Raw genomic sequence first — 26181 nt, forward strand, 5'->3', positions numbered from 1 at the left:
AAATTAATTCAGCAGCATTGTCAGCTTTTAGAATTTTATCAGAAATCTCATGACATTTGGTGGTGTTCCTAAATCCCCGGTGCCTAGAGTCATATGAATGCATGAAAATCTCAGCTTTCATTTATAGCAATGCTTCTAGCCCACAGGGCATGTAAAAAGAACCCAAAATAGGCTTAAAAATAATTTCATGTGTCTGGGAGGCAGGGACACCATTTAGGGGTGTGTGTGTGTGGGGATCCCCTGCCACACCCCAGGCTTCATACTGCATGTTAAAGCTAAAATTAAAACTTACCTATTTGCCCTTTGCTGGTAGTTTGGTTGTAGTAAACTTGTATGAATTATTATTGAATATATAGAAAATAATCACAACAAATGTTCTCCATATAGCCTGATTTGTATATTTTATCCTTCAAAAAAATCCAAGAACTTCCAGGGGCCTAAGTGACGCCAGACCGCTGCTGAAAGTTGCCACCCCACACTGAAATCTGTAAGAGCACCCCCATTGGGAGATTCTTAGTCATCATTTTTGAATGCTTGGAGCTGATGATACTGAATTAGTGTCTACAGCATTTCAGCTGTGTTCCTCATAAAAAATTAGGGTGACCAGATGTCCTGTTTTTAAAGGGACAGTCCCATATTTAGGCACTCCTGCAGGTGTCCCGACTTTTTCTTAAAAACAGGCAAATTGTCCCGTATTATCTGTCTCTCCTCCGTCAGTGCTGCTGGCTGGATCCCTGCTCACCAGGCACCTGCCCACCAGTGGTGAGTGGGGGAGGGGGGTTCCAGTGGCCAGTGATGTGGGTGGCTGTGCAAGGCTGGTGGTGGGGCAAAGCTGCAGTGTTCAGGGCTGGCCGCTCCCTCTGCTGGTCCCTCAGTGCAGCCCCCGCTGCATGCCAGCTCTCAGCCAGCAGGGCCCCTGTCCCTCATCCCATTTCTGGCCAGCACTGGCTGCGCGCTGTGAGCTGCGGTGACTGGTGAGCATGGGAAGGCACCAGGCAGCGGCTGGCTACATGTTGCCTCTGCTGCCCACCTAGCGGCCCTTTACGTGCTTCCCGTCTCGCTGTCCTCTTCCCGCTTTGTCCCTTCACCCGCCACCCCCCCCCCCACCCAGCCCCGCTGTTTCTCCGTATCTGTCTAGGCAGGGCATGTCCTGCTCCCAGTACTGTGTGGAGAACCAGCCACTGGTCAGTGGGCTCAGCTCACCAACAGCCTGGCTGGCAGGCTCCTCCCTTCCCCCACTGGGCCAGCGCCCTGGGAAAGCCCAAGATTCTCCGGCTTGGGGTTCTGGCCAGGAGGAGCCAACCCCTGCATGTGCCAAAGCCCTGAGCAGCTCTGGCACGGGGCAGCCTCTCTGCCCCTCAGCTAAGCTGTGGAGTGGCAGGGAGGAAGCGATTTCTAGCCTGTCCGTGCCCCGACCCTGCAGGCTCAACAGCAGTCCCCTGGGCAGGGGCTTAGCACCCTCTTCATCTGACACCCCCCCGGGACCTTCCCCCAGGGAGCGTCAGACTGCTCTGTCCCCTAGGCACCCTCCTCTGCTGAATCACCTCTCTGGCCGAGTTTGCTGAAGCCCCTGCAGTCGGGTTCCCTGGGCCCTGGTGCACTGTGCATCCTTAGGGCTTAACCGCTTCCTGCCACACTGTAGCTGGCCGCTTGGTTATGTCAGTGGCCAGCAGCAGCCTGGAGGCGTTAGCTGCCTTTTGACAGTGTGCAGGCAGGAAGGGACAAGCTGCTTTCAGCCACAGGGGAGTGTGGAAGAGATGAGCTCTGCAAAGACACGGGCCAGGTCATCCCTTCCCCACGCCTTCCTCCCCTGCAGCTGCAAGCAACTCACGTCCTTTCTCTCCTGCACAGTGCAGAAAGGCTGCTCCTCGCCACACTAAGAACATAAGAACGGCCGTACTGGGTCAGATCAAAGGTCCATCTAGCCCTGAATCCTGTCTTCCAACAGTTGCCAATGCCAGGTGCCCCAGAGGGAATGAACAGAACAGGTAATCATCAAGAGATCCATCCCCTGTTGCCCATTCCCAGCTTCTGGCAAACAGAGGCTAGGGACACCATCCCTGCCCATCCTGACTAATATCCATTGACGGACCTATCCTCCATGAATTTATCTAGTTCTTTTTTTAATCCTGTTATAGTCTTGGCCTTCACAACATCCTCTGGCAAAGAATTCCACAGATTGACTGTACACTGTGTGAAGAAATACTTCCTTTTGTTTGTTTTAAACCTGCTGCCTATTAATTTCATTTGGTGAACCCTAGTTCGTGTGTTATGAGAAGGGGTAAATAACACTTCCGTATTTACTTTCTCTACACCTGTCATGATTTTATAGACCTCCGTCATAATCGTCTCTTTTCCAAGCTGAAAAGTCCCAATCTTATTAATCTCTCCTCGTACAGAAGTCATTCCATACCCCTAATCATTTTTGTTGTCATTTTCTGAACCTTTTCCAATTCCAATATATCTTTTTTGAGAAGGGGTGACCACATCGGCATGCAGTATTCAAGATGTGGATGTACCATGGATTTATACAGAGGCAACATGATATTTTCTGTCCTATTATCTATCCCTTTCTTAATTATTCCCAGCATTCTGTTCGCTTTTTTGACTGCCACTGCACATTGACAGGATGTTTTCAGAGAACTATCCACAATGACCCCACAATCTCTTTCTTGAGTGGTAATAGCTAATTTAGACCCCATCATTTTATATGTATAGTTGGGATTTTGCTTTCCAGCGTGCATTACTTTGCATTTATCAACATTAAATTTCATCTGCCATTTTGTTGCCCAGTCACCCAGTTTTGAGAGATCCTTTTGTAGCTCTTTGCAGTCTGCCTGGGTCTTAACTATCTTTAGTAGTTTTGTATCATCTGCAAACGTTGCCACCTCACTGTTTACCCCTTTTTCCAGATCATTTATGAATATGTTGAATAGGACTGGTCCCAGAACTGGTCCCTGGGAGACACCACTATTTACCTCTCTCCATTCTGAAAATTGACTATTTATTTCTGCCCTTTGTTTCCTATCTTTTAACCAGTTACCAATCCATGGGAGGACCTTCCCTCTTATCCCATGACAGCTTACTTTGCTTAGGAGTTTTTGGTGAGGGACCTTGTCAAAGGCTTTCTGAAAATCTAAGTACACTATATCCACTGGATCCCCCTTGTCCACAGGCTTGTTGACCCCCTCAAAGAATTCTAGTAGATTGGTGAGGCATGATTTCCCTTTACAAAAACCATGTTGACTCTTCCTCAACAAATTATGTTCATCAATATGTCTGACAATTTTGTTCTTTACTATAGTTTTAACCAGTTTTCCCAGTACTGAAGTCAAGGTTTTTACTGTAATTGCCGGGATCACCTCTGGGGCCCTTTTTAAAAATTGGCATCACATTAGCTATCCTCCAGTCATTTGGTACAGAAGCTGATTTAAATGATAGGCTACAGACTACAATTAGTAGTTCTGCAATTTCACATTTGAGTTCCTTCAGAATTCTTGGGTGAATACCATCTGGTTCTGGTGACTTATTACTGTTTAGTTTATCAATTTGTTCCAAAACCTCCTCTAATTACACCTCTATCTGAGACAGTTTCATTCTGGTGTGAACCCTGGCAGAAATCTGGGGAGGGGAGGTATGTGACCCTATGTGCCCCCTCCCCCCCACCGTGTTGCCTTGGGAAGACACGGTGCCAGGTACCAGGAGATGCGGGTCCATCCCAGGCCTGGAGCGTTGAGAGCGCGGGCAGGGAGGGTTGGGTCGGTTGGTCGCCCCCCAGTGTGAGAGAGGTGTATGGGAATGTGTGTATGTCTCCTCTCCCTGTGTAAACCCTAAAGCCTTAAAGATACAAAAGTAAATTAAAAGATCCAACTACACAGTATTTCTCAGTCAACTTGATGTTAATTTGAACGTTTGTACTGCATAGATTTGATTGATTTAGGGTTGCCAACTGTCTAATCACACAAACCCAAACACCCTTGCCCCATCCCTTCCCCAAGGCCCCACCTCCCTCCTTCCATTGCTCACTCTCCCTGAGACTCACTCACTTTCACTGAGCTGGGGCAGGAGGTTGGGGTGAGGGAAGGGGAGCAGGCTCTGGGCTTGGGCTGAGGGGTTTGGAGTATGGGAGGGGGCTCTGGGCTGAGCCTGGGGCAGGAGGTGCAGAAGGAGGTGTGGGGTGCAAGCTTTGGGAGGGAGTTTGGGTGCAGGAGGGGGCTCCGGGCTGGGGTAGATTGCAAGAGAGGTGTGGGGTGCAGGCTCTGGGAGGTCACTCAGGGCTGGGGACTGGAGTGCAGGGACAGACCCTGCCTTAGCCCCGCTGGGCCACCGACCGGGAGCTGCCTGAGGTAACTGGGGCCAAGGAACTCCATGTGCTGCCCCCTCCGTGTGCCGCTCTTGGAAGTGGCCAGCACGTCCCTGAGGGAGTGCAGGAGACTCCACGTGCTGCCCATGCCCGTGGGCGTCACCCATGCAGCTACCACTGGCTGCAATTCCTGGCCACTGGTAGCTGTGAAGTTGGTGCTCGGGGCAGGGGCAGCGAGCGGAAACCCTTCCCCCCTCTCCAGCGGCCACAGGGACATGCTGGCTGCTTCTGGGATCGGTGCTGTGCCAGGGTAGGCCTGGAGCCTGTCTTAGCCCTGCTGCGCCACCAGACTTTTAGTGGTCTAAAATCTCCCAGTTTGGCTTCAGTAGCCTCCCGGAGATAGGGCCTGATTCCGGGGGACTCCCAGAAACCCGGAGGGTTGGCAACCCTACATTAATTGCCATTGAACTCACTCGAACACAAATAATTTTACCAGGTGTCCCGTATTCAGCATAGGGAAATATGGTCTCCCTATATAAAACACACATAACACTTTAGCAAATCAGTTTTACCCCTTTCACTATTTCATTATAAAGTTACCTAAAATGTTTCTGAGCAACAATTTGCCTGTAGCAATAGACTGTCTTGTAGTGTTCCCAAAACTCAGTCTGAGTCAGAGGCACTTTTCCTGGGGTCAGGCCATTTTTAAGCTCAGTTCATGTTAAGTCCTAAAAACAATCACAGACTAAGTCAGCCCACCTTTTTTTTTTTTTAACAAGCATTAGACATATTTACAAGGAAGAAGCACTTACATAGTTTTCATTGCAGCACTCTTCAATACTGCTCTGCTCATTGGTGCAACACAAAATTAGGGCAGTTTACTACAGTATGGTACAATAATCGGAGATGATATGCTGCTAAATAATAAAATTTCTACTGGATTCCAAAAGACTTATACCTTGTTAAACTAAATCCAAGCTACATATAGAGAACAACTTTTAGCTGAGCCACAGATCCCCTGATGCCCAATAAGGTGAAAGCTCCCTAATTCATACACCTGGCAACGATGCTCTTTATGTTTCCAAGGGCTTTGTTTGGGGCTTCAGCTGCAGTAATTTGTGTAATGCATACACTGCAAGCTCAGTCACCACGCAGACTCTGCTAATTGGTCAATAAAAATTAACACTTTTTCTTCTTCAAAAGGCTTTCCAAACATTCACTAATCAATTCTCCCAATACCCTAGTGAAGCAGGTGGCTTAACCTTTATATTACAGATGAAAAAAAACAAAAAAACAATGCAGCTACATGAATTGACCTGTCCTAAACCACAGAGTCAGTGTCAGGAGTTTCAAGCTCCTAGCCCTGTGTCCAGACCACTAAATTACACCTCTCTGGCAACTGGCAGATAGCAGATATAACAGTAATTTATACCAAAAAAATGACATGTACGAAGTATTGCTATTCATTATACATAATTTTAGGGATGACCCTTAAGTGTGAACGACACTCACAGAAGATCAGACGTTACACATAATAGCAACACCACATTTGCCCTTCCATAAGCCAGTTTGTACCTTTTGCTTTTTGTCTCTCCGTAACTACTCCTGCCACTATGACTTCCTCTTGAGAAATTCCCAGAGCCAGCTCCTTTGTCTGCTATAAACACAAGGAGCGAAACGTCAGCTAGAATGTAAACTTGGCGGAGGCTCACAAAATACACAACCAAACAATTCAGGGCCTTGTTGAGTCCAGCCCTTTTATTGCACGCAACCATAACCTTGACCAGCCCGCCCTATTTATATGGCTTCCCAAGTATATACACTGTTGCTGTTAAATTATGAGTATCCTACGTTTATGAGAGCAATTAGTCTGTTTGTTTAGAAAAGCTATTTGTCTGTCTCCTGTATTATAAATGCTTCCCCTCCTTCTTTTGCCCAAAGCAAAACAAAATAATGTTTGGATTTTTAATTGAGGGTGGGCTACATCCAAAGTTCACTTAATGCAAGGAAATCGCTATTATTTTCAACATTATTGGGGGATGATAAACATTCATTAGAACTGGAATGTCTCTTTATGATGAGCATGTGTGTGTCAGGCATACATAAGAGTTTTATTTTTAAACCTTTTTATCCAAGTTCATTAAGAGAGGAGATCGTTTTGTTAGGAAATATTGCATTAAAAACCGCGCAAAGTGAATGACAGAAACCAGAATGCTTTTTATTTGAGGGTTGGGTTGGTGGTGATAGTTTTGTCCTCATGATCAGGACAGGTCTGGAGATAGAGTTGTATGACTGGGAATGTATCCCTTTAAATTTAATTTTGCAGTGGATTGAAGGAAGGGATGGAATAAAGGGAGCATGAGACTTTTGGTGGGATGGATTAAAACCCATTTTCAAAAGGAGAACTAAGCCTCTCTAATGTTGCTCTACTGTATGTTACCGCTCACGGTGGCAAATGCATCTAAAGGCAGTTACTGGGATATGTATCACCCACTGTGCCTGTCTTTCTGGATAATCTAAGCAGCCAGGGATAAAAATATGCAAATCCTGGTCTAACAGACACAGACTTCCACTACATATTGCAAAAACAAGATCCTAGATACCAGCAGTATTATTTCTACAACTCGGAGCCTGAAGCACTTGTATGAAGAGTTGTGTGGCTGGTGGCCAATAGGCTATTTACTTCTATGAGTGCAGTTCATTCTCCCTTAGAGGGACTAGCATTCCAAGCCCTCTGCTTTAGGGGACCCACAGATTAAGTCTTAAATCTTCAATTTCATGAAAAAGAAAACTTACAAGGCAAATTCAGCAGCTGGGGAAGTTAAGAGAATAGAGTTACCCTTCTCAGCACCTTTGCTTTGCTATTCTGTGTGAACTAGTCTCTCCTCTTTCATATGCATGTAGCTCTGGTTAGTGTGGATGAAAGTTCTACGTTCTCATCACTATATATACCCTTGTAAAGGAGACCCATTGCAACACTTACAAGCAGATGATCCTGCAGTGGGTCTCAGAAGGGAAGTGAGGACAAATTAGGAGTAGTGGAGCGGCCATCTTGGAAAAAGGAAAAGTTTTTAAAACCAGAATTGCATAGTTCAATCTATAAATGCAAGGAAATACATGACTAGCTGGCATTATGAGAGTTGTGATATAGACAGAGAATCTCCAGTTAGTATTGGGACAAAGAATGTAAACACAGAATGAAGGAAGATTTAAAGGAAAACTGTGCCTGATTTGCTCAGCATGATGAGAACACACTTGGTTAAAGGCACTTCTTATGTGTTACTCCTGGGGCAATTTTGCGCCACTGCATATGCCACTGTGCCGTGCATATTTTTTTCTGCAGAAAATAACTTCTGCCAGAAAGTTGCTGCCTTTTCTCCACCAGAAGCCACTGTGGTGCTAGAACAGAGCAGCTGCTTCCGAGCCCTCCCCAACTGTGATAGGGAAGAGAAGAGGCTGCTCTGGTTTATGGATTTTGGATAGCAGGTAGAATACCACTGGTCGGGGCTCTAGGGGTGTGTCAGTGTAGATTTGTTCCAGTGTAGGTTTGGTCATCTGCTCAAGAAACTCCCTAAAGAAGCACAGGAACAAATCTGCACTGACACACCCCTAGAGCCCCGACCAGGGATATTCTACCTGCTATCTGGCTATGTAGCTATCTGGCTATGTAGACTCTCCCCTCAGGCTCTACACTACCAGCACTCCCAGCTATCTTTGAGATAGCACTGACTTTCTGAGGAAACTACAATCCTTTGGTTATCTTCCAGAAAACACCATCCTAGCCACTATGGATGTAGAAGCCCTCTACACCAACATTCCACATAAGCCATCAGGAATAACATCTCCAATATCATCACGGCAAACCTGGTGGCTGAACTTTGTAACTTTGTCCTCATCCACAACTATTTCAGATTTGGGGACAATTTATACCTTCAAGTCAGCAGGACTGCTATGGGTACCTGCATGGCCCCTCAGTATACCAACATTTTTATGGCTGATTTAGAATGCTTCCTCAGCTCTCGTCCCCTTATGCCCCTACTCTACTTGCGCTACATTGATGACATCTTCATCATCTGGACCCATGGGAAGGAGGCCCTTGAGGAATTCCACCAAGATTTCAACGATTTCCACCCTACCATCAACCACACAAGAGGTCCACTTCCTAGACACTACAGTGCTAATAAGCAATGGTCACATAAACACCACCCTATACCGGAAACTTACTGACCGCTACACTTACCTACATGCCTCCAACTTTCATCAAGATCACATCACACGATCCATTGTCTACAGCCAAGCCCTAAGATACAGCCGCATTTGCTCTGATGCCTCAGACAGAGACAAACACCTACAGAATCTCTATCAAGTGTTCCTAAAACTGCAATACCCACCTAGTGAAGTGAAGAAACAGATTGACAGAGCCAGAAGGGTACCGAGAAGTCATCTACTACAAGACAGGCCCAACAAAGAAAGTAACAGAACGTCACTAGCCGTCACCTACAGCCCCCAACTAAAACCTCTACATCATCAAGGATCTACAACCTATCCTGAAGGATGATCCCTCACTTTCACAGACCTTGGGAGACAGGCCAGTCCTTGCCTACTGACAGCCCCTCCCAATCTGAAACAAATACTCACCAGCAACTACACACCACACAACAAAAACACCAACCCAGGAACCAAATCCTGCTACAAACCCCAGTGCCAACTCTGTCCACGTATCTATTCAAGGGACACCATCATAGGACCTAACCACATCAGCCACACCATCCAGGGCTCGTTCACCTGCACATCTACCAATGTGATATGTGCCAGCAATGCCCCTCTGCCATGTACATTGGCCAAACCGGAGAGTTTCTACACAAAAGAATAAATGGACACAAATCTGACATCAGGAATCATAACATTCAAAAACCAGTAGGAGAACACTTCAATCTCTCTGGTCACTCAATAACAGACCTAAAAGTGGCAATTCTTCAACAAAAAACTTCAAAAACAGACTCCAACATAAAACTGCAGAACTGGAATTAATTTGCAAACTGGATACCATCAGATTAGGCCTGAATAAAGACTGGGAGTGGTTGGGTCATTACAAAACCTAAACTTAATTTCCCCAATACTAATTTCTCCCTACTGTTACTTACACCTTCTTGTCAACTGTCTGTAATGGGCCACTCTCTTACCACTTCAAAACTTATTTTTCCTCCTTTGGTATCCTGCTGTTAATTGATTTATCTCATTAGACTGACCTCACACTTGGTAAAGCAACCCCCATCCTTTCATGTATTTATACCTGCTCCTGTATTTTTCACTTCATGCATCTGATGAAGTGGGCTCTAGCCCACGAAAGTTTATGCCCAAATAAATTAGTTCATCTCTAAGGTGCCACAAGGACTCCTCGTTGTTTTTGCTGATACAGACTAACATGGCTACCACTCTGAAACCTGTCACAATATTATATTGATATTCTGACAAATAAAATATGCAGAATTTTAAAATGTCTGAATAATTTGTTATTTTTTGGGGCAGAATTTGTAATTGTTTGGCACAGAATTCCCCCAGGAGTAATGTGTAAACTCTGAAATCTATTTCAGAATTAGGGTGTAGTGAGACATAATATTGTCAGGTAAACCAATGCCTTTGTGCAAGAGTCAGTAGCCATTTTATTCTTAGTGTGGTTGCAGCCTATCACCCAGGAGACACTCACTCTGTGCTCTTAAGTGAAGACTATACTTTTTTATTTTAAAGGAAATCAAGAATGAACTCTAATTTTTAAGCTGAAAGTATTTGATGTCTTTTGTAAATTAAATTAAAACCTATACCACATATATATATACATGACCAACATTCTGGAATTTATGGGAGATCGGTGACATCTTGTAAAGTAGATGTTTGTGACACTTGTTGTGGGACATACACATCACATCGAAACACATGAACTCATTTTCAGAGGTGCTGAGCACCAACAGACCACACTGGCTTAGCAATGCAGGTCCTCAGCACCTCTGAAAATCATACTAGAGGTTCCCATTTTGCTTCTTGCTATTTTGTACTTTCAAATCACAGAGCAAAGCTAAATGGGTGCAGTTTTGTTTTAATGGAAAAGAGGAGAGAATAACCCTGAAAAATATCCAGAGGAGATCACAGTAGTATTAAATACCATTCTACTTTCCAGAAGCAGTGTATCTAGTCCCTGTTCCTCAATTTATTTATGTACCTTTTACCATCAACAACTGTTTTTATGAAGTAACTTTATGCCAGGCCCTAAACATGGATTTTATAGAAAGCTTTTGCTGTAAAAATAGTTGTCTGGTTTGATTAATGGTCATCTTGAACAGGAAATACTTGCATAATGTGAATACATCTTGGACACAGATCAGGCTCACAGTAGGTCTTTTGTGCTGCAGAGGCTAACCTGGAACTGTTCCCATTGATATCAGTTTGAATAGTCCTGCTGGACTGCAGAGTGTGGATACCCTTACGCAGCTCCGCAGTTTTTAGGCTATGTGGTTTCAGAAGCTGATTTATAAAATGCAAACTGTACCAGCTAGTCTGGTGGGGGTAAGAATCCAACAACAAGCTGTACCAACGAGCCTTGTATGCATTCAGTAAGGATCCCTTTATACATACGGTGCAGCATGCAGATCCACAGTATGGCTCTAGAGAATTTGGAAAGTAAGAGTCCAAAATCTGGAAAGTTGAAAAGCATTCAAGGAATTCTTCATAATCCGACAAACAGATTTTACAAAACCCCTGCAGGAAGGCGCCCTAAACAAAAAATCTTTCAAAAATTACCAAAAGAACATTTTAAAAAAACAGATCTGGAATAGACCCAGGACAGAAAAGAGATCAGCAGAAAGAGAGCCCAACAAGATAGGGGAGTGTTGCTGTCCAATAAGATAACTGGCATCCTTGTTCATTTTCAGCACAATGTGATTGATATGTAACTAATGCAGTATATTTAGTAGCAAAAGGGTCAAGCTCCTTTAGGTTCAAGGGGATGCTAGATCTGTAAATCCTTTTAGTGTTTACTTCCTGGTCTCTTCCAGTTTCACAGTTTTACTATTGAAAGCCAGCTGCTTTCGTATTGCTCTTCATTCTGTGGCCCAGTACTCGGAACTGACAATTCCTAGGTGAACAAATAATCTTTGGGGATGGCTACTGCAGGCTGACTGGTACAGAAAGTTATAGAACTCAGGGTTTATTGAGCACCTGGAAACTGAGGCTTTTGCAGATTGCATGGAAATGCTTGTGTCATAAACAGATAGTAAGGGTTAAGGTCTCTTTTACCTGTAAAGGGTTAACAAGCTCAGTAACCTGAGGAACACCTGACCAGAGGACCAATCAAGGGACAGGATAATTTCAAATCTCTGTGGAGGGAAGTCTTTGTCTGTGTCCTTTGTTTGGATTGCCGTTCTCTCTTTGGATTTAAGAGAGGCCAGACATATTATTCAAGTTCTCCAAGGTTTCCTGAAGTATTTTCTTCTATTCAGTATAGTGAGTATTAGAAGGCGGTTTAGTCTTATAATTGATTTCTACATTTGCAATTGTGTGTTTGCTGAAGAAATATCTTTATTTCTGTTTGCTGTTACTTTGATTATTCTGAGGAAGGAGGAGAGGGGGAAAAGCCTCTCCAGGCTTCTAAGTTAGACCCTGTATTTTTTCATCCTGGTAACACAGAGATAGTGTACTTTTTTCTTTCTTTAATAAAATCTTTTCTTTTTAGAACTTGATTGATTTCTTCCCTTGTTTGGATTTTCAGGGGAAGGGGAGGGGGAAAAGTGAATCCCTCTTTGTTTGATTCAAGGAGTTTGAATCAAGGTATCTCTCCCAAGGACAAGGGGAGGGGGAAAATGGTGGGGGGGAATGGATTATTTCCCTTTGTGTTAAGATCCAAGGAAGTTGGGATCTGTGTTCCCCAGGGAAAGTTTGGGGGAACAGGAAGTGTACTAGACACTGGAATTTCTAGTTGGTGGCAGCGTACCAGATCTAAACTAGGATTTTAGTTTAGAGGAGCCTATGCAGATCCCCATCTTGTGAACGCTAAAGTTCAAAGTGGGGAATAAACCTATGACAGCTTGAGAAAGTGATAGGCCTTCCTGAACCACGCTGAACTAGTACTGGGGATGGGGAGGGGATGTGGGGAAGGGACAAGGATAGGCCTTGGCAAGGGCACAGTGGCTTCAGTGCAATCCTGCACTTGTGTTAAGGATACACTTAAGGATACTCTTGCTTCAACCTAGAAGTGTTACTTAACCATCTTAAACTGACCTCAGGAGACCAGCTCCTGTAAGATTTCCACATAGCTCCAATTGGTTCTTCCATAGGAATCAGACTGGGCATCACCAGGTGCAGAGGAGTTTGCATGCCTCATTAAAAGGCCAATGCAGCCGTCTCCTACAGAGATTTCTTTTGCTACTGCAATGACACTGTTTTCAGAGTAGCTGCATGGCCTGGCAGAGCTTCCTCATGCTTTGCTCCAGGTGCTACTGTTTGGTAGTGAGAGCAGCCACCAAGCTACTTACCAGACCTCTCTACGTAAGACCATTGCCTAGAGGCTTCTGTGTTCCTAACTGCCCTGGGTGTGTTTAACTGCTTGTTCTGTGCAGTTAAGTAACGGGCACAAAGAGGCTCTGATCTCATTTGGGCCCTTTAGGCAATAATGTAATACAAATAATAAATACCCAGGGAACCTTCTAGAACTTAAGCTCTAGAGTGCTCCAGAAAGATCTTATGACCCTATATTGTTTGTAAATAAGGATAAGACACACACTAAATATTTTGCTCCCTCTCAAAAAAAATCTTGCCTAAATGCATTTATTTTAATAGGTCTTCCAATACATATGTAATAACATTATCAACTGGCCACACACCTTGAATGAGCACTCCTGAAAGCAAGGTGGGGAATGTAACACTTGCTGTTTTACTATGAGTGTGAGTACTTCTTTGGAACTCAGTTCTTTGGAACTTATTATGGATGAAGTCATCTAAGAATAGACAGACGTGTCTAGATTCAAGGGAACACAGTCCTGTCAGCTGTTTTAATCCCAGGAAGGGAGCAGTCAGTTTATGTGAAGTTTACTTGGCAGTAGGCATTCAGTGAATTGTTCATGCTGACCTTAAAGGCAGCTCTGATTTACCAGTGCAGAAAGGTCACCTTTTCAATTATGTGCAACTTACTCTCAACAAAAACAACATTTTAAGAGCAGTGCTCTGGATACTAATTACATAAAACTGAAAAAACAAACAAACAAGAAAACCCTTTTAGAGTGTTTTCACAGACACAGTCAGAGGAGGGCAGAGTAAAACTGTAAAAACACCGAGGGAAAGGAAGTAATATTTTGAGCCATAAATGACAGTTTTAAAAAAGAGGTTCCTTTTCATGCATAGTTTATTTCAGTGTTTCTGCTGTTTCTCCCATGGTTCTGATATGCTCTGGAAACAATTAGGACACTGGAAAGAGCCCAGAGATATAAGGTTCCCTAAAATGTGGATGACAGCATCTCTACGATTTACTTTACACCTTTTGAAATACAGAGCAGAACAATACTGCAGATAAAGACTCACTGATGCACCTCACTGGCCACAGCAAGAAAATAATTACTTAAAGTGGTCTTAAATGATATCCCTGCATGTTTTCACTAGAATCAAACATGCCCACAGTCCTGCCTCAAAGAGTTTACAACCCAGAGTACAAGAAATGCATTACCATTGGCTGTATATAACCCCTTTTATTCATAGATGTCAAAGCATTTTACAAAAGGTGGATATGTTACTTCCATTTTACAGACAGAGAAACGGACATTCAGAAAGTTTAAGTGAATTGTCCTAGGACAAGGTCATTCACTGAATCAGAATTAGAACAAGGAACAAAAATCCCATGTCCTGACTTTCAATACAGGCCAACAGGAATATCCTATCTGCAATTCAAAGATCAAACACAAACACACTGGAAGACTCAGATGAAGATTAAAACATACATTTTGAAGTCAATTGTGACAGCAAGGTGAGATAACCAACAACCCTGAATTGGGGGAAAAAACCTTTCTTGCTACTAACAGAAAGGTTTTTGAAGGCTAGTGAAAGACGTGGAGGTTACTTATTGTAACTGGAGGTTCTTTGAAATGTATGGACCCTATCTGTATTCCACATATGGGTATGCATGTGCACTATGCATCTGAGTCCGAAGATTTTAACAAGCAGTCTCTGTTGGCTCCATCCTAGTAGTGACACATCTGTTACAACAGTGGCACTGGGAATGGTGAAGGGAACTCCCACTTGTACCTTGCCTGGGTTTGACCACCAAGCGAAGGAGGTGATGATCCTGGTGGGGTCAGTCACCCTGGAATTGACGTGGTCTTTGTTGGGTGACTAAACTGAATTGAGCAAGGCCTGCAGGAAACATAGATGAAGCCTGGGAAAGGGTGTCAAAAAAGTACATGCAGTAAAGTATATGGCCTAACAGTGACAGACACATCTCACTGTAGTCCTTGGTCTGTGGGAAATCAAATAAATTAGGTGGTGCATCATCTGAAACCTTCCTGCAGGGAGGAAGTCTCTTGTGCAAACAAAGTCCAACATTGCCCTCAAAGTTTATTGTCTTTGAGGGGGATAAAGCAGACTTTTCTCTGTTCTTGCAGACCCCCAGGGCTGTGAGGATTTGAATGAGATATTGAATAGCTGACCTGACCTCCTGTCAAGATCAACCTCTCAGGAGCCAACTGTCGAGATACAGAAAAATTGTGTGGCTCTGATGTCTCATCTGGGCCATCCCCATGGAGAAAACACAAACACGCTGGGGGATGCTCTTGCTAGTGTGAAGGGGAGGATCCGGAATTGGAAGTGTTCCTGGCTCATGATAAACCGTAGGAATCTCCTGTGGGAAGGGTGAATGTCTACACAGAAATATGTGTCCTTCAGGTTGACAGCTGTGAACCACATTCCTTCTTGAAGAGACGGGATTATTGATGCCAGTATGAACATTCTGATTTTTGACTTCTGCATGAAGATACTGAAGATCCAGAATGGGTCTCCACCATCCATCTTTTTTGGGGACCAGGAAATACAGAGAATAGAACCCCCTTCATTGATACTGAGACGGGCCAGAATCTATTGCCCCTCGACATAATAGGGATTCCACTTCATGTTGAAGAATTACTTTGTGTGAGTGTTTCCTGAAGAGGGGAGGCAGGAAGAGGGTTTGTAGGGAGGGAAGGAGATGAACTCTCTGGAGTATTCCTGATGGATAATGTCCAAGACTCAACTGTTCATTGTGATTAGCTCCCAACTGCAGGCAAATAGAGTCAGATGGCCTCCAAAAGTGACAGAAGAAGGGGCAGGGTGGCACTAGTGATGGTGAGAGGGTCTTGACAAAAATGTCACAAATGGCTCCTAGTCATGGGCTGAGAATGGGTAGTGATCATGGTGGTAGAGGGGTCTGAAAAGCGGAGCCCCTGATTCTTTTGTCTCCTGCTGGGAGGCTTGGCAGGATGCTGGTAGTAGAATGGATGAGAAGGCAGCGGCGGTCTTGATTTATAAGTCTGCGTCTAGTACTTTCTCCTTGCGTCCGAGGTGTAGATCCCCAGGAAGTGGAGGGTAGACCATGAGTCCTTAATGAGTGGAGAGAATCACCAGTCTTCTTGTTAAAGAGGCTGGATTTGTCAAAGGGAAGGTCTTGGATAGTATTCTGGACCTCCCTGCAGAAGCCCGAGGACTGCAGCCACGAATCCCTCCTCATAACAATACCAGCGGCCAAGCTTCTGGATGCTGTATTAGCTGCATCAAATGTGGCCTCAAGAGCCGTTTTTGCCACCAGATTGCCCTCCTCTAGAAGGGAGAGGAACTGGGCTCTGTCCTCAGAGGAAAGTTTGTCCTGAAAGGCCGCCAGCCTAGAGTAGATATTAAAGTCATTCTTGGCTAACAGGGCCTGGTAATTGGTGATGTGGAATTGCAAGCCCGCATAGGACAAGACTTTTCTCCCCGGGTGGTCGAGTCTCTTGGATCCCTTCTCTGATGGGGTAGTCATTAGGTATTAAGACCTATTACATTCTGCGGCAGCCTGTGCCACCAGGGATTGGGAGCAGGGTGGGAGAACAGAAATTCAGCTTGCTTTGCTGGAATGAAATAGTGTTTCTCACCCCTCTTTGATATGGGGGTACAGGATGCTGGGGTGTGCCAGACCAATCTCGCCGGTTCCACTGTGGCCTTGTTAACTGCGAGAGCCACCTTACTTTGGCCCTGAGGCAGCAGAATGTCCAACAGTTGGTGGTGTAGCTCTTGGACTTTCTCCCAGGGATATTTGGAGATCACTAGCCACTCTTTGTAGTAAGTCCTGGTATTTTTCTATCATGAACAGAGAAAAGTATAAACAAGGCACTGTGTAACTGCTTGGAAAAATTACAGGTACTAAACATATTGATAACAGTGTACCAAACCACTTCATAGGTTAAGCCAAGCCATAAAGTGGTCAGGAAAACAGAAATGTTCACCCTGAGTTCACCTTGAAAGAAAAATGGAAAGAATAATATAATCAGTAATAATATATACAGCCCATACTACTGGATTCAAAGTCAAGTAGCTGCCAATTTCTAAAAAGGGGCATGTTCCACGTTTATCGTGTAAACTCTGGAAGTTTGGTTCTAATATGTGCTTCTCAATATGACTAGATGGTGCTGAACAGTAGTTTTGGTTAGTACAAGGTAACCTTTTGCAATAGTTTAAGTTTATATAGTTATACTGTACTGGACAAATGGTTTTGCTTCTTTATCACTCAAGTTAAATTACACTTAAGTTATTCAAACTTTTAAACAATATTTTCTGTGCAATTTGAGGGTATGAAAACACCATAAAGTGAGAAAAATTACTTGATTCTGCCTGTCTTTAGAAAAAATGTGTTTTATTTGTTGAGTCTTTATTTGCATATAGAGCATAAAGATTCTGTGGTTTAGCACTTATGGGAGTTGCAAGTTTCAATACTGGAAAATTTTGAGACAGACAACTGAGACTATAAAATGGAACTGAAGAAACTCTTGAGCAGCTGGGAATTGAGACAGCATGGGCTGCATTGTGTCCTTATTTGTTTTCAGGGAATTAAGACTTTTTCCTGACAGTCTAGAATTACTGGAAATGCGTATTAACCAGAAGAGAATTTATGATATCTGCACAAGACCTACTGTATGCCAAGGTAACATTTTTTGATCTGGAAATCTAACTCAATATTTATACTTGCAATTATTTTCCAATGATGAAAGTTTACATTTACACAATGCAGCATTCTTGCATACATTTTTTTATATTAAAGAAGGGACAAATTCTTAAGCCTTCATTCAATTTTTACTCTAATCATAAGTCTGTGGGAGTTTTGCTGAAGATAGGTCTAAGAAAAGTACATGTGATCTATCAGAATCTTCCAGATCCTAGCAAAAATGACACTGAAAGGAAAGGACCATATCATATAACTGTCCTAGCTAGCCAAACATATATTTTTCAGTTATACAAAATCCAAACATCTCTAGGGAGGACAATGTTAATAAACTTGATCATATAAACTTTACAATGAAATTCAATTTTACGTTTAATAGGTCTGTTAAATAATAAAGTTTCTTACAAGACCAATAACCTTTAATCAGATTCTATCACAGAGATCAGGTGTTTCATTTTCATTTTTTATTCCATTTCTACAGTAGAGTCTTAGAACATTCCATGTCTCCCAAAAAGAGAAAATAAAAAATGCCAATAAAAAATTTTATGTTCTGCAGAATATTGGAATGATGCCTTCCCTTTTTTTGTCCAGAAAAACTTGCCTTAGGAGAGAAAAGCACGTCTTTGCTTTTGTGATCCCATATTTGAGAATATCAAAATCTTCAGCCCCTAAAAAAGTTAAAAAGGCCAAATGTTGTTTTCATACAACAGTGAACTTCAGGTATAACTGCACTGAAAAGAGCAGACTTCCTTTAGTGTTTCAGACTACTGTCACTGAGAAAATAATTTGATCCAAGTTCTGTCACTCTAGCAATGGCAAGACTGTTGTCATGTAAGTTCACCAAGCAGGTCACAGGTCTCCATTCTTCCACCTTGAGATTAGGCTTCCCTACTGCACTGTAGTATGCATACATACAAGGGTCCATACCCTTCTGCCAGCCATTTCTGGAAAAACTCTCATGTACTCAGGGCCGCCCAGAGGGGGGGGGGGGCAAAGGGGGCAATTTGCCCCGGGCCCCGGGCTCTGCAGGGGCCCCCAAGAGAACAGCTGAGGCTCCCGCCTCCGCCCCTCTCCTGGAGCCCTAGCACATCAAGCGGCGTCCTCAGACAGCGCCGCAGCGTGTCTCCGCCGGGGCCCCTGAGCCCCGCCCCGCTCAGAGCCGCGTGGTGAGGGGTTGGGGCTGCGAGCTCCAGGCTGAGCTCAGCTCCCTCCGCTCGGCGTGGAGCTCACAGCCCCGCCCCCTCCCCACGCGGCTCTGAGCGGGACGGAGCTCAGGCCCCGCCGGAGACACGCTGCGGCTGTTCAGCGACGTGCTGAGACTCCGGGTGAGGAGGGAGCCGGGGGTAAGAGGCTGGGGCCAGGGGGGTTGGCTAAAGGGCAGGGAGTCCTGGGGACAGTCAGGGCACAGGGAGGGGGCAGAGGTTGGGGGAGCGGTCAGGGGGCAGGGAATGGGGGGGTTGGATTGTGGGTGTTCTGGGGGGCGTGGATAGGGTCAGGGCCGCCCAGAGGGGGCGGGGCAAGAGGGCGCAGGAGCTTCTTCGCTCCTGGTCTTCGCCGGCGGGGGGTCCTTCTGCTCCGGGGCGGAAGGACCCCCCCACTGGCGAATTACCGCCAAAGCGGGACCTGCCGCCGACGTGCAGCCCGGTCTTCGGCGGAAATTCGGCGGCGGGGGGCCCTTCCGTTCCGGGACCCGCCGCCGAAGTGCCCCGAAGACCCGTGGCGGGGACCCCCCCCGACGCTGAATTACCGCCGAAGACCGGGCTGCACTTTGGCGGCGGGTCCTGCTTCGGCGGTAATTCGGCGGCGTGTCCCGGAACGGAAGGGCCCCCCGCCGCCAAAGACCCCGGCCCCCTGGAATCCTCTGGGCGGCCCTGCATGTACTTATATCCTGTATTTGTTCCAGCATTTCTAAGATAACAACATGGGCTTTTGCTAGATTTTCCAGTAATTCCGCCCTAGAAGGAAATCCCCAGGAGGAATTCAGTGGGGGAATCTGATCAACATTTTAAATATCTGTACATAAATGCATGGAGTATTGAGAATAAGCAGAAAGAACAGGAAGTATTAGTACATAAGATAATTTATGATTTAATTGGCATCACAGAGACTTGGAGGGATAAGTCTCTTGACTGGAATATTGGTATAGAGGGGTATAGCTTGTTCAGAAAGGACAAGTAGGAACAAAAGGGAGTAATGGGGGACTTTAACTACCCAGACATCTTTTGGAAAAGTAATATGGCAAAACACAAAATCTCCAGTAAATTCTTGGCATGTATTGGGGACAGCTTTTTGTTCCAAAAAATGGAGGAAGTAGCTAGGGGGACATTCATTTTAAACTTGATTTTGAGCAACAGGGTAGCGACTCTAAACGTTAAAGGCAATTTAGGTGAAAGTGATCATGAAATATAGATGTCATGATTCTAAGGAAAGGAAAGAGTGAGAGCAGCAGAATAAGGATAATGGACTTAAAAAAAGCAGATTTTAACAAACTTAGAACTGGTAAGAAGAAAATCTAAGGGAAAAAGGAGTTGAGGAGAGCTGGCAGTTCCTCAAGGAGACAATATTAAAGGCACAACTGCAAACTATTCCAATTCAAAGGAAGATATGAAGAATAGTAAGAGGCCAATATTGCTTCATCAGCAGCGCTTTAATGACCTGAAAATAAAAAAGGAATCCTACAGAAAGTGGAAACATGGTGAAATCGATAAGGAGGAGTACAAAAGAATAGCACAAATATTTTGGGACAAAATCAGAAAGGCTAAGGCACAAAATGAGTTACACCTGGCAAGGGACATGAAAGGCAATAAGAAGAGGTCCTTTAAATATATTAGGAGCAAGAGAAAGGAAAGTGAAGGTCCTCTGCTTAGCTGGGAATGAGAGCTAATAACTGATGACATAAAAAAAACTGAGGTGCTTAATGCCTGTTTTGCTTTAGTCTTCACTAAAAAGTTTAATGACCAGATACTCAACACAATTAATATTGATAATGAGGGGGAAGGAATGGAAGCCAAAATAGGGAAAGAACAGGTTAAAGAATATTTAGATAAGTTAGATGTATTCAAGTCAGCACGACCTGATGAAATTCATCTGAGGGTACTTAAGGAACTAGCTGAAGCAATCTTGGAGCCTTTAGTAATTATCTTTGAGAACAAACTCCTGTAGGATAGGAGAGGTCCCAGAAGATGGGAGAAGGACAAACATAGTATCGACCTTAAAAAAAAAAAAAGGGCGGGGGGGGGGGGAACAAGCAGGACTCAGGGAATTACAATATAACTTCAATACCTGGAAAGATACTGGAGAAAAATATTAAACAATCAATTTGTAAGCACCTGGAAGATAATAGGATTATAAAGAATAGTCAACATGATTTGTCAAGAACAAATCATGCCAAACCAACTTAATTTCCTTCTTTGATCATGGATATGGGGGAAGCAGTAGATGTGACATACCTTGATTTTAATAAGGCTTTTGACACAATTCCATATGACATTCTCATTAGCAAACTAGGGAAAAGCAGTCTAGATGAAATTACAATAAGTTGGTGCACAACTAGTCGAAAGACCATACTCAACGGGTCGTTATCAATGGTTTGCTTGCAAATTGGGTGGGTGTCCTGAAGGGGTCATTCCTGTATCCAGTACTATTCAATATTTTCATTAATTACTTGGATAATGGAGTAGAAAGTATTCTTATAAAATTTGCAGATGACACCAAGCTTGGAGGGGTTACAAGCACTTTGGAGGACTGGTTCAAAATGACCAAGACAAAATGGAAAATTGGTCTGAATTCGATGAAATTCTATACAGACAAGAGCAAAATACTTCCCTTAAGAAGGAGAAATCAAATGCACAACTACAAAATTGGGAATAGTTGTTTAGGTGGTAGTACGGCTGGAAAGGATCTGGGGTTATAGTGGACCACAAACTGAATATGAATCATGAGTGTGATGCAGCTGCAAAAAAAAGTTAATATGATTCCAGGGTGTATTAACAGGAGTATTGTATGTAAGACGCAGGAGGCAATGTATGTAAGACGCCACTCTACTTGACACTGGTGAGGCCCGAGCTGGAGTGCTTTGTCCAATTCTGGGTACCACAATCTAGGAAGGACATGGACAAATTGGAAAGAGTCCAAAGGAGAGCAACAAAAATGATAAACGTTTTAGAAAACCTGATCTATGGAGAAAACTGAGCATGTTTAGTGTTGAGAAAAGAAGACCGAGGGATGACCTGATAACAGTCTTCCAGTATGTTAAGGGCTGTTATACTGTTTTCCACGTCCACTGAAAGTAGGACAAGAAGTAATGAACTTAATCTGCAGCAAGGTAGATTTAGATTATATATTAGAAAAAAGCTTTCTAACTATAAGGGTAGTAAAGCCCCAGAATAGGCTTCCAAGGGAAGTCATGGAATCTCCATCACTGGCAGATTTTAAGAACAAGTTGGAAAACACCTGTCAGGGACAGTTTAGGTTTACTTGGCCCTGCCACAGCACAGGGGCCTGGACTTGACTTCTCGAGGTCCCTTCCAGTCCGACATTTCAATGATTCTATGCTCATTTAAGGCTTTATTGTCCTTCACAGGCAAGCTTCTAATTTAGTAGATACTTATTTCTCCTTCCCAAGACATAATGTTTCTAGCACATTTAACAGCAATTCTACACTCTCACATGCTACTCTTATATATCAGTTCATTTAGTAATCAACAGAGTTGCAGCAGTGGCTGCTATTTACCCTTTCCCCCTCCCCCAGCAAGCATAAAAAGATACTCTGCCTGCTCATGATCTCTGTACAATGGATTTTCAAAAGTAGCCTTTTATTTGGGGTGTCTCCATTTTTGGGTGGTCATATTGAGACACCGAGGACCTGATTTTCAGAGACACAGCACTCACAGTGCCCCTGATTTCAAGTGGAGCACTGAAGTGCTTAGCAACTCTGAAAAGTCAGACCCAAAGTGTCTCAAGTTGGGAAAACAAAAATTAAGGCACCCAAAAATCAAAGGGTGCATGTGACAGGGCGGACTGGCCCCGCATTGGGACTGAGAGAGTTAACCCTTCCCAGGTCTGGCTCCAGGCATCAGCGTAGCAAGCAGGTGCCTGGGGTGGCCAATGAAGAGAGGGGCAGCATGTGCGGCCGTTGAGCGGCAATTCGGTGGCAGGGCCGTCACTCCCTCTCGGAGCCAAGGACCTGCCGCCGAATTGCCGCTATAGAAGAAGCGGTGGTAGAGCTGCCGCCGATCGCAAACGCAGCTTTTTTTTTTTTTTTTTTTTGCCGCTTGTGGCAGCAAAAATGCTAGAGCTGGCCCTGACCCTTCCCTGCTGGCAGAGAAAGCCACACCCCTGAGGCTCTGCTGGGCATGCTCCGACCGGGAGTCAAGCATAAAAGCCTGCAGAACGGTTCAGTCAGGGCTGGCGGCTGGGGAAGGAGGATGCCTAGTGGAAGCTCCAGCCCAGGAGCAGTTGCGACCCTTACTGGAGGGAGCTGAGGAGCCAGGAAGTGGGCCCAGAGACTGGCAGCTGTTGGAACCCCAGGGAGCGCCAGGTGCTGAGGAACCTGAAGACCCTGATGCCACAGGGACTGCTACGTTTTGAGAACTGGTAGGAAGTGACCCGGGGAAGGGAAAGGAGTGTTATCTACCCCCACTCTGAGGGCAGCGTGTTATGGTAGGATTCCCGACTGACCCGTGGTGGATCATGCTGTTACTGACAGGGTCCTGGGTTGGCGCCTGGTGAAGGCAGGTGGGCCTGGGCTCCCCTACCGGCGGTCCCCCACCCCCTTTGTGATGACATAGTTCACTGACCCCTCTCTCACCCCAAAGGAGATAGATGGACTCTGGCCACTGGGCCACGCTATCCCTCAAGGAGAAAAGAATTTAGAGACTCTGGCCATTAGGCCACACTGCTTTAGGAGCATACTATAGGGACTCTGGCTGCTAGGCTGCGCTATCCCACCAGGGGAAGAAAGTGTAGAGAGACTCTGGCCATTAGGCCACGCTGCTTTAGGAGCACACTATAGGGACTCTGTCCGCTAGGCCGCACTATCCTACCAGGGGAAGAAAGTGTAGAGAGACTCTGGCCATTAGGCCATGCTGCTTTAGGAGCATACTATAGGGACTCTGGCCGCTAGGCCGTGCTATCCTACCAGGGGAAGCGGATTTAGATGGACTGTGGCCATTGGGCCATTCAGCTCTGACTACCGGGGAGGTAGTAAGACAGACATAGATGTATCAAAGAAGGTACAAAACCCACCACAGTGCGTCAGAACATTTTGATTAATGCCTCTCACTACCACTGCTGGTGTGGTACTGCCCACAAGTAGCTACAAATTTGAAAAGCTACAATGTGGTCCCAAAGCTTCTGGCAAATTGAGGACAGTTATGGTAGAATTTTGTGTACATTTATAGTCACCGTTACCTTATTGCAATATTTTGGCTTTAATAGGTCTAAAACAAAAATTAAGTTAGTTATGCCATTTCTCCTTGCTCTGTTTGGCTCCATTGAATAAACAGTGGATTTGCAGCATATGAAGAAATCTGTCTACCCAATTTGTAACCACAAATGCAATTTGCAGACACAAGTCTGAGTTATGTATGCACACAAACTTTAAAACAGAAAATGTTAGTCACAATTTTTGGATCCCCAGGTTAAACATTTGACCCTTAGTGCTAGATATACTGAATAAACAGGCCAATCTTTAATTTAGTGTGCTTTATTTTTTTAAAGTAATGTTTAGCACAATGTAAAATGTTTACCACAAAAGGGAAACAAATGTCTTGGTTATCAGGATACAGGATCCACATTCATAAGGCCAACCACTAATTGAAGGGTTAGGAAGAAATTTTCCTGTGGACAGAAACTGTCCATGATGGGGGCCTTCCTGCACCTTCCACTGAAGTATCTGGTAATGGTCACTATTGAGACTATTGCATCCAAAGAAGTGAGCTGTAGCTCATGAAAGCTCATGCTAAAATAAATTTGTTAGTCTCTAAGGTGCCATAAGTACTCCTGTTCTTATTGAGAAAAAGATTCTGGACTAGATGTACTTGTTGTCTCTTGTGGCGTGGCTATTCTTATGTTCTATGAACCATTCCTAAATTCAGTATTTAGAAATTTTAGAGAATTTTCTATTTAAAAAAAAATCTAATTTATTTGCTGAGCTTTTTGGTGTGTGTAAAGTGTGGTAGAATTTTTAATAAGTGTAAAATTAGTCTTGTATATAAGAAGTTCAGTTAATTATAACAGATATGTTAATGACTGAATGACTTTGTACTCAACAAGGAAATAAAGCAAGAAGAAAAGTAAGGTAGAAAAGAAAAAACAGGCTGATATGAAGGAAACCCACCTATACAATCCCTTTACAAATGTTGTAATTTTCTGAAATGTGTTGTTTTATTAAGTCCATTAGTTACGTTCTTGTTCATTAAATTTTAGTGTTGTCCTAAATGCCTCTGAGATCTTTCTATATAAACACAGAGGATAATTCATTGATTGTTTAAGTCTAAAAAGGATGCCATGAAATCCATATGTGCAAACCAGCCCTTTCCTGTTGTCTCCTCACATGCCCAGTTCTTGGCACAATCAAATCCACCCAGCAACATTTAGAGGTTGTAGACAATTTTAGCATACTGGCATACGTTAACAGTGTTTAACCCTCTTTCATTTAATTGCCATGGTCACAGGCTTATGCTTTTTCCTAAGATTCTTTAGACGGGGGGATGCAGGGAGAGTTGCAGAGTATGGGGATGCAGCTGGACATCTACTTTTAGTATTAATCACAAACCCAGAAGATATAAAAAAATAGACAAATGTTTGGAGGGCACCAACTCAAAGCAGCAGAAGCTCCCCGAGATGGAGATTCAGAGAGAAAGACAGAGAGTGAGCCTGCCTTCCAATATGGTTTTTACTACACATAGAACATATCCTTCTGCCAATGAACAAATAAGCAGGTGGCACTGATCATGGGATTGTTTGAGCTTCTCTGGAGTTTAGAAGAGCCACAGTAGCAAGTTATTTGAGAGGCTGCCTCTCTCATTGAGATCAGCAGAAGCATTTGAGCTGAGGTTCCTTCAATATAAATGAGGGGTATTGTGGTGGGAAGTACTGAGAAATGGGGTCTACAGAGTGAAAGGAATGAGATAGAAGTCTGCGGAATGGAGAACGATATAGAGAGTGGTGGGATGCAAGACCTAATTTTGAGAGGTTCCAAAGAGAAAAATACCAGTCCTCGCCTCTCTCTGCAGAGTCAGAAGGTGTGTGAAGTACACACCTGTTCCCATTCCTACCTCTCTTGTACCCTGAGAAGGGAAACAAAATGTTTGATTGATTAGTTCTACTGTCCACTGAGCTAGCATGACAGCTAGGAATAGTTGTTTAATCCATCTATTTCTATTTCCTATTTTTTAATCTTTGACATTTCTCTAACATAGGACTCAAATTAAAAGAAGACGATGACACACTTGCATGTTGAATATGTCGTAAGAATAAGTGGCATGTTCTTATTATAGTAGGATCAGCTTAAACTGAATTCACATATAATAAAATTCCACACAGACTGAAATGGACTCAAAGTCCTAATAGCTTCAGTGGAATTAAATGGACTGAATTAAGTGGGGATTACTCACATGCTTAAAAGATAAGCATATCTTTAAATCCATCTCAGTAAAGCACATGCTTATAATCA

At 44.0% G+C, this 26181-nt stretch overlaps 1 protein-coding gene across 6 annotated transcripts in view; it reads right to left on the reverse strand.

Moving 5' to 3' along the window:
* Window positions 1-26181, reverse strand: part of FBXL7 (F-box and leucine rich repeat protein 7) — a 367222-nt gene that overhangs the window by 33620 nt on the left and 307421 nt on the right. For 2 of the 6 annotated variants that reach the window (XM_045007159.1, XM_045007161.1), the window contains exon 3: window positions 5879-5960. The exons of 2 other annotated variants lie outside the window; for them this stretch is intronic. In XM_045007159.1, coding sequence (XP_044863094.1) covers window positions 5879-5960 — 82 coding nt within the window. Of the gene's footprint in view, window positions 1-5115; window positions 5223-5878; window positions 5961-7286; window positions 7298-26181 lie in introns of those variants that run through there. 2 more of the 6 variants (XM_045007163.1, XM_045007164.1) reach the window with 2 other exon arrangements.

The sequence above is a fragment of the Mauremys mutica genome, chromosome 2 (genome assembly GCF_020497125.1).
Source record: "Mauremys mutica isolate MM-2020 ecotype Southern chromosome 2, ASM2049712v1, whole genome shotgun sequence".
NCBI lineage: Eukaryota > Metazoa > Chordata > Testudines > Geoemydidae > Mauremys > Mauremys mutica.